Here is a 9,405-nt window from a genome sequence, read left to right as displayed (position 1 = left end):
CTAGGCATATAAATAAGCAGCTAGCTACTGAGGTCTATTTTTTTTCAAATCCAGAGGTCTTCTGTCTGCACTCAGAGGTTTTGACCCCATACGTTGACAGGTTGAATACTTATGCTTCTGAGAACCTCACAAAGCCTGACTGACCTGAGAAGCATGAGCCTGGGTGGATCATTTATATACCATAGGAAGCACAGTTAGTATGTGATACAACTTGATAGGATAATGGAAGTCTCTGCTATTCTCCTTTAATGATAGGTCTTTCTGCCCTAAAAGAGAACCATAAATATTTCTTCCTGCCCATTTATCAGCTGGATTCTTACTTTAAAGAAAGACCAAGCCCTGATATCTTTCTTTTCCAGGCAAAGCACATTCATCAGTCATGACAAGGACTATATATGTCACTCACTGTATTAATTTACAGGAGGGTTTGTTTCTTAAGTATTATATAGTAGTTAGGTGCTGTTTTTCATAAAAGAAAACCATAACCTGAGAACTCCTGCAGCCAACACAAGCCATAGATTTTGTACCTGTAGTTCTGGGGGAATCCCAGGGTAACCCTTCTCGCCTTTGGGTCCATGATGGCCACGCTCTCCCCTCGGTCCCATATCTCCTTTGTCTCCTTTTTCACCTTTGGCTCCTTCCTGGCCAGTGGCTCCATTATTTCCATTGTTTCCATGATTTCCTTAAAGGAAACAGAGCTTTCTGTTTAATTTAAGTAATTTCATATATTTTAACAGATAACTGAGGCAGGGTCCTTTTCCGTCAGTTTGCAACTCACGGAATTTTCAGTATGATAAAACTGAGATTGAGCTGTGATGGATAAGAAACAGCTGTGTGGTTAAACTGAGGGTGAAGGTTTTGATGAGCAAATTTCCAGAAGGATGTAGATTGATGTTTAAGAGTTAACCCTCATGCTATCTTGGTGTTGCTGCATCAACTGCTGATGTCTCAGCTCATTAAGTTGTTGGGGAAGTATGCCTCAGTGGTATTGAGGCTCAAAGAAAGTGAAAGCCACTGCCTATTGACACATATCAGCTAGCCTGGATAAGCACTCTTGCTTTTTCTTTTGTGTAAAAACTTATTTCCTGACAATGTAAGCAAATTAGGATTTGAAAATTATTTTGCTATCTTTAAAACATATCTACACAAATGAAGAATGGCTGTAGCCTTAAGCTAGCTAAATGACTCGTCTGTACCTAAAACAGGAGAGTGTGCGTTCTCGCAGTGCTGGTTACCTTGAAGGTGTTGATTGATTGCATGTTCCTAGATTTAAAGAAAGATGAAATTTTTATAATGAAGCTTTGCTGAGCTGGTTTCTTGTAGAAAGAGTCATTATAAAAACACATTTCTGCATCTGCAGTATTACTTTCTGATGTTTACTAAGGAAATTAGTGAGTAAATGTCTATGTGACTCACAAAATTTTTAAATGGTCTGCAATCACTAAGCAATTGACGTGCCTACCTGAAGCAAAAGCCTGACCTTTCAAATAATTACTGTGGGAATTAATTAGTGTCATAATTGTTCAGAATTTATCTGATTTGAAATCAGACTCTTTGCCACTCTGCTTGTTCTCTGATTAGTCGCTCTGGTTGCGAATTTACAAGAAGAATGGTGTTTGCTGAGATCAAATCTAATGGTTAATTGATTCTTCAGAGTTTTTATATTGAGAAAACTGTTTGCTTCAAACAACGAAGCTAAATGGTGGAAGAAATACAGCAAAATTTTGTTTGGATAGAGAGATCAATAGCTCTTAAAAACAAAAATGATCCTTTACGTAAGCCTGAAGTACTTCTCCACCAAAACAGAAGCTTGCAAGTGACATTTGATTCAATCAAGTGGAAGACAGCTCTTGTTCTTCCCCTTATGGGCACAATGATATGAATTCAAGTGATACAGCAGAAGCATACAGAGAAAATCCAGGGTGCAGAACATTGCTGTTGGCCACACACTTGTGGCTTCCTGTGGTGACAAGAAAGTGTGACAGAGACACATCCTCACATGAAGAAAGGGCAAAACTGGGACTTGGCTGTGTCCCACTGCAGCCTCGAACGCATGCGTATAGTACAAAATCATGTCCTGCTTCTAAGAGGCCAAAAATTTATTAATGCATAATGCAATATTTCTCCACAAAAGGCTTCAGAATTAAATTTCTCTTTCTTTTGTAATGAGCAATAGTATTTTTATAAAGGGCTTAATGAATAGCTCACAGCAGGCTAATACAAATATGCCTATGACTTTATACTGTCTAATACCCCAAAGATGTCAAAGTAACAATTTATTTCAGTAACATGCCAGCTGAAGCTAGTTCTCGAAACACTTCATTCACTTATATTTAACTTATAACAGTAAAATTGAAATGTTCCTGTAAACTGTTCCTAGCAAAAATCACTACATTTTTTTTTGTGTGTGCACAGTTATCTGTCATATGTATTACTCTCAGTGCATTTGTGAGACAGAAGGATTATGGAATAGCATTTTTATTGTGATAACCGAAGATGTAAGCTTTTGACAAATCTGTCAGTGACGTGTTCATTACATTATACATCTGCTTTAGGAATGGTGATTTTCAAATCCCTAAAAGTATCTGCTGCAACAAACTTATACAGACATGAAACTATTATTTTCCCTTCTCTAAGCTCTTTTTTTTCCATGCCAACTTTTTTTTATGGAAGACAAGAAGAAAGAAGGAAAAGAAATCGCTTTGACATAATAAAAGCAAGTCTGTAAAATTTTGACTAGCAATATGCTAGATGAAAAACCACTCATGAGTACAGTGCACAGTAGCAGAGCTGGGTATTTAAAGGTGATCACAATAATCAACTCCAGGGAATAAGTTCTTCCAGCTTTAATGGAAGCTTCATGCTGCTTTAAGAAGAGAGACCAATTTGCCCTAAAAATGTGATAAGATTATTTTCAGTACAAATTTGTGACAACTGAATTTTGATATCAAATGTATTTTCACTGGAAAAAACTTTAGACTAATTGAAATGTGTTTCTGTCTCTCCAGAAATTATAGAAAAGCTTTTTCCTGAGTATATCCCCAAACACTGATGTTTGGATCATTCTCTGATATGAATGGCCTGTAATTTATAGCCTGTAATTTATAGCCTGTAATTAGACTGTTCAAAAAATGCATTAAAATTCATCTTTACCTGGCATCCCAGGAGGCCCAGGAGGTCCTGGGGGCCCTTGGTAGAGTCGAACGCCAAAGTCACCACGGCAGCAGGAGCTACAGTCTGGATTCTGCGGTCCGGTTTGTGGGGGCTAAGTGCACAAAAACAAGCTTTAAATAACTCATTCATCAAGTGCATCAATCATATGCATGTTGGTTACAGCATCTTAATTATATATTTGATAAGTTTTCAAAACACTTCCTATCTGAGCCGAAATCTCCCATAATTGAGTTGTCCCTGAAGGTGTTATTTTTGGAAGATTTAAGGGAGTACCTCTTTGAGTGTTCTAAGAACTGTGTGAATATTAAAAAACCCAACTTGTTCTGTCAAATAATGAGGGTTTAGAAAAGAAAATAATATCAAGTAATGAAAGTTAGGTGAATAATTCAGTTAGGTTCCTGTCCTGCTTTTCAGTGATCCTACATTTCAGCTGACGTTTGTTGACAGATAAGTCTGTGTACAACAAGAGGTAGGACAGAGGGGACTTCGTTTATCTTCAGCAATGAACTATCCTCCACTAAACGTAAAGAAAACTGTGTTGGACCACCCGGAGGAGATGTTAAAAAATGTCTGTGCAGCATATTCCTATTCATGGCCCTGGACTTGCATATTTATAGACTGATAAATTTGGGAGAACCTAAAAACGCCCCAAGATATTTGACAAAAGTTTGAACTGACTACGACAATTGGTGTTAGGAGCATTTGATTATATATATAGTTATGGCTGTGTAATTATGAAAATCTGGTTGCATGCTGAAACTAATATACCAGCATAAATAAGCTAATGGGTTTATTATACACAGCTCAGCTACTGTAATAATAGTTCAATAAGAGTTTTGTTTCAGTGCTTTTCTTTCCATATTATTGTGTTTATACTAATGGAGTCTCATTCAATCCTGGCTAGATTTTCTAACTAGGCTCTTGTGATGATTTCTTGGTCATGAATCTTCTGACAGGTCAATTGAGGTAGAGATCCATGGTTTGATTTTATCTCTACCTCCTTCTCATTTCTCTCTCTTTGTTTCTTGTTCCCTACAATTCTTTGCTATTATGCTGAGGTGCAAATCTGCAGTTCTTAAATTTTGGATGGGTATAGTTACACCAATCTGACTATTACTTTTCTCTAGTCATTCACAGAATCATGGAATGTTAGGCATTGGAATGGACCTCTAGAGATCATCTAGTCCATCACCCCACCATACTATTTTTGTTCCCTTTCTTTGAATTCATCTTTAACTTCCTCAAATTACTTGCCTAAAGTAGACCTGTATAGGTTTAATGGCAGCAAATCTGTCTGGTGGAAGGGGAATGAATGAGTATGTAGATGTGCTGCCCTCAAGGTGACCCTCAGATGATTCCTGCCCTCAGGGTCACCAGCTGGCTTGATCTGAAGCACTGAAGTTTTCTGCACATGTTTTGAACAATACTAACCACACCCCCAGAATTCATTAATTTCAAGAGGCTTTGGAATATGTGTTTATGGATACATAAAACTTCTTTCCTGTCACCAAAATTCTGCAACTCATCCAATGGGCCCTCTCCATATGGAACCTCTGGCAGTGGATTTGGCAGAGAAATAAAGGCTGACCTGACCACTCAACAGATATGCTTCATATTCAAAGAGGTATGAAAGTGTTAAGCAATGGGCAGAAGGGATTCATATTTATGAGGTTTTGGTCAAAAATATGTTCTTTAGCTTAATTCCGGGTAAGGTTGAAACTTTATGAGAAAAATGAGTTCTGTCTGTTGAACTGTGTGTTCCTGGAGAACACATTCATGTCTTTCTTGATGTTTTATATCTCTCAGTTTTTAGGAAGAACATAACCGACAATCACCAGACACATTGTTTAAAGCTTTCCTAATATGAGAGAAGATGTTGCCCTGCTTTCAGCTAATTTTAAGCCCTTGAAGTGGAGCCAAGCCCAAGAGTACTGGAACTGTGCAAGCATTTCACACTATCTAAAATGGTGATATTGAATGTTGCACTGAGATCAAAATCTCAAGCTCTTTTTTGATAGTGATTCATATTCGTGTTAAATCAGAGACAAATTATATACACACCTGTCAAAATCATGCATTTTCAGCCTCAAAATATCCAAAGACCTAGAACTGTGCATTGTATGCAAGGGCAGGCATGAATCCAGCAAACCGGACTGCATGCAAGACTCCCTCTGTGCAGGTATGATTTGTCTTTTACCCCATGCATTGAAATCCTGAACAACATTATTAGCTGACCAGCTATGTCACCATAAAATAGATATTAGTACTGGTCGTAACCAAATGCTATTTGGCATTGCCTCTCAAAAAGCTCAGCAGGTTATTATGTGTGAAATGAGGCAAGTCCTGCCAGCCTGGTTGTATGAGAACAGTTCCACTGACTTCAAAATAACTACTTCTGGAAGTCATAAAGTAGTATTAACTTATTATCTTAACTGATTCTTTGACCATGAGGAAAAAAACGTTCAGTCAGCTGCCAAGAACAATGAATATTCAGGGTACTCTTTAAATTTCTGACAGCAGAGAACTTCATGAAGAGTATATGTAAGGGAAAAAACTGTTCCTGAAGTAAAATTACACTCAAATGAGACAGAAACATTAATTATAACCTGCTTGCCAAAGGTGTCCTGTGCAGCCATTTGCACATAAATTTTATTGCACAATGAGTCTTTGGCATTACTCTCAGAACACGGATATGATTTAGGATCAACTGCCATGTTGATATTCTAATGCAGATAGAAAACTGGAAATATTTCTGGAGCTATTTGCTGAATTTTCTATGATTTAATACGTAGGAGGCAGTTGTAGGCAACAGATGGTCTATAAAATTCCCTTGACTTAAAGCTGTGAACCCAGCCCTTTTTCATTTCCTGATTAATTTTAGGAGTTTCTGTTATATTGTCTAAGACAATGCAGAAGACAAATAATTTACATCCACTGTTCTTAGCTCCTGTAGTGAATAGAAAATACAACATCTCTGTGGGCACCAATACCCTCATTCCCCTTCTCTAGCAGAGAATTAAACAAACCAAAATTGCCAAAAACCAGGGTAAAACATCATGAGGGGTGCCTGAAAGCTTTCAAAGAGCAACGTGAAAAGTCAAACTGTGTCTGGGGTGGCTCTTCCCCGTTCTCATGCTTGAGAAATGCACAGTACATTTTACGTAAGTTAACAGCAGTGTGGAAACTGGCCTTGTACCCAATGCTGCAAAGACAAATGTTATTGTCTCTATTCTGCAACGGGGAGTGGGACCATTAAAACACTTTAGCAAGACGGTGAATTTCCCCAGTCAGAGTTAAAATAACGAGGAATGTAGGGACTTAGAGGTGAAACAGCCTTCAGATAGCTCAAGGGAAAAAGAGAGGTCTGACGTAAATTAAAACATATCTGTGCCACCTTTGTCTCCTCTCCCTGGAAACCCCTGGAGTCTGGAGATGGAAAATACCTATTGCGTCAGCCACCCTGTGATGGATTATCCCTGTCATGCATCTGCTAGTGCTCCGTTTCATTTCAGCAAGCCAAAAATTGCATCATTTCCCGGGAAAAGATTGCTTCTTAGAGGGGGTCTGGCAGGTAAATTACTGCCATGAGCTGTACTCAAGCTCACTGGGCTTGATTTTAATGTCACAACCTCTTCTGCCAGCAAGCAACTCCAGACATGTTGCATTAAACTCTCTCACGAAAAGCACATGCACCACAAACATAGTGATGCTTCCCATGAGAGAGAGTTTGACCCCTAAAAAAGTTGTAACTTTGCATTAAATTCTGCATTGTCTGAAACTATGTTATGTTAAAGGAGAGTCTGCTTGAAGTACCAATAATACGTGGTCTGTAGTAAGCAGCTGCAGTTCTCTCTGCAGTGGAGAGGTAAGCACGCACCAGCCGGCTTATTGGACTATATACAGTTCATGTGCTGCAAGTGCAGTTTAACATTCTTAACAGTGAAATATCTATTTTGCTGAGTGCAGTGGAGGAACATGTAAGTCTTGCCTAAGAAATATGAAATGCAAAGCACTCTAAAATTTAAATACAGGGAATATAGCAGTGTCTTAAACCTATTCCCATACTTGGATGTATTTCAATTCTTCAAGCCTGCCATAGGAATAAAATTAAAACTCTTCTTCTGCTTATCATGAAGTAGTTATTTTTCAACACTTGTATGCATGTCCATAAATTTTGAAATTCAAAATATCACTGTTTGGTCTGAAAGAGTTTTAAAAACCAAATGATAAAAGGTGAGCTATACAGGATTCAGTTATAAGCAATAGGAAAAAACACTTATGTTTTTGTTGTTTCTAAAAAAATCATTCAACAAAAAGTTCATTTGAGTATAGTTTTATTTTGCCTAGTGCTAGGAAAATCTTCATGTTCAGCCCTTTAGACTTTTCTTTCTAAATTTGAACTGCAATATTTTACGTATAGTCAAATTATGCCATTTTACCTTTGCTGTGAGACAAGGACTACAGTATCTAAAATGCTATATAAAAAGACATAAAAAGATTCTCAGTTTAAAACTCAGATACTACAGATAATTTAGTTTCATTATGAGTCCTTTTTTCTCTGAAACTGCCAAGTTGATAAATGTCTTTATATCTACTCATTACATTAGTACCTGTTTTTTTCCTTAGAATAAAATTTTTGAACCTTCAGAATTTCATTTTTTTGTCTCCCACTCAAAAAATATTCTTTATATATATAAATTTCAAGTCAAGTTATCCTCTGCTAACTGAATCTTTCAAAATACTTCTGTAAATTCTGTATTTTTCCTTCACATTCAAATGAATTAACAGAATCTAAAACATATCAAATCTAAATATAAAACGTATTAAATAAGTAATACCTTGAACAGTTAAGAGACTCTGTATCAGAATATGTGATTGCACAGGATCACAGTTTCAGCAAAACAAAGGGCTGCTGTCTATCTTGAAACCAATGTCCCCAAACACTGCTGTTTCTACCAGCTCATTAAAAGATCCTGTAAAGCAACCCAGCCAGATACAGACCAATGCACAGCTTTAACAAAAATAATCTCACAAATATATCACTAATAATCTTAGCAAAAATTAAAAGATCTCATTAGCTTTAAAGACATCTTTAGAAGATTAATTCAGAGTACCTGGACTCTGTCTGAGGTAGTCAGTTCTACATCGTCTACCTCTGGTCTCAGGACATTATGGTCTGTAGAAGTGCTATTATCAACAGTCCACTCTACAAGTTGACTCCGCTGTTTCAATATTTCCCTGCTTCTGGAACCTTTATGGCCAGTCTGGTGGTGACTTTGCAATACTTTGGCCACTGGTTTATAAGATCTTCTGCTCACCTCCATGAATTCGTCTTGACACAGGCAAAATGGAAGAAAAAATAAAGCCAGTAGATGCCAACTGATGAAATCTTTCTCTGCCATGTTATTCAAAAGAATTTATCAGGAGTCCAGCAAACGCAGAATGAGAAGCTCTTTGCTGCACCAGGAGTTATGTGTTCCTTTCAGCTTTTCCTCTAGTAAGCCTGGCACTGAGACCAGTACCAGGTTTTATACGGTTGCGTGCAATAAATAAAACTAAAAATGCCAAGGTGACAGGATCCTTCATCCAAAATCAGTCATGCTCCTTTAAACAAACCAGGCATTATTCACCACTTCGCCACCACAAGGAAAATTGATTTGTATGCTGGAAATGACCACAGTGTTTAACGGACTCCCGTGGTTCCTATTTGGGGGCATTAAAAAATGTAGCACCTTTTCTTTGGCATGTTTTTGTTTAAGTGTGAAAAAATGTGATGGAAATGGAGAACATGTGTCTAATGGTTTATGCTCCTTGATTAGACATAGAAGGGCTGTGAATTCACACTCTTAAATGTCTTTTGGACACAGTCACCTTCCTTATTTGCCAGGAAATTCACACACACAACTGCGTCAGCCCAGTCCGAAAAATCCTTCCAAGAGCAATTAGGAAACAAAAGCACAAGAGGAGCTTTTGCATATGATCCTGACCCAATGGCTGTTTCTGACTATGCTTTTCATTCAGTAAAAGAAAAATATTGAATTTCTGTCAGTTGGCCAAGGGTGGAAGGAGACTGTGTAAGTAGCTCTGAAAAACTGGATTGAATTCAGATTCACAGAGCCCCATTTCTCAGCATTAGTTTAACCTGCTCATCCAGGCAGTATTTTTCGCTTGAGTTCCCAGTGTTTTCCTAAATGCAACTGCCAAACCAAGTTTTATACGTTCACTGCCAAG

The 9,405-nt window shown here is 37.7% G+C and overlaps 1 protein-coding gene across 1 annotated transcript; it reads right to left on the bottom strand.

Annotated features, from left to right (window-relative positions):
• Positions 1-486: 486 nt before the first annotated feature.
• On the bottom strand, positions 487-8,661 carry LOC104271082 (collagen alpha-1(VI) chain-like; the record flags this gene model as incomplete). Its single annotated transcript, XM_009865656.1, has 3 exons — positions 8,289-8,661; positions 3,154-3,265; positions 487-682 (listed from the first exon to the last, which is right to left on the bottom strand). Coding segments are annotated over exons 1-3 (596 nt in total), but the record flags the coding sequence as incomplete, so codon positions are not given.
• Between the last annotated feature and the right edge of the window lie 744 nt (positions 8,662-9,405).

The sequence above is a fragment of the Apaloderma vittatum genome, unplaced genomic scaffold, assembly GCF_000703405.1.
Source record: "Apaloderma vittatum isolate BGI_N311 unplaced genomic scaffold, ASM70340v1 Scaffold45672, whole genome shotgun sequence".
Taxonomy (NCBI): domain Eukaryota; kingdom Metazoa; phylum Chordata; class Aves; order Trogoniformes; family Trogonidae; genus Apaloderma; species Apaloderma vittatum.
Note: the sequence above shows the minus strand (reverse complement) of the source record. Positions and strands in the feature narration are given on the sequence as shown.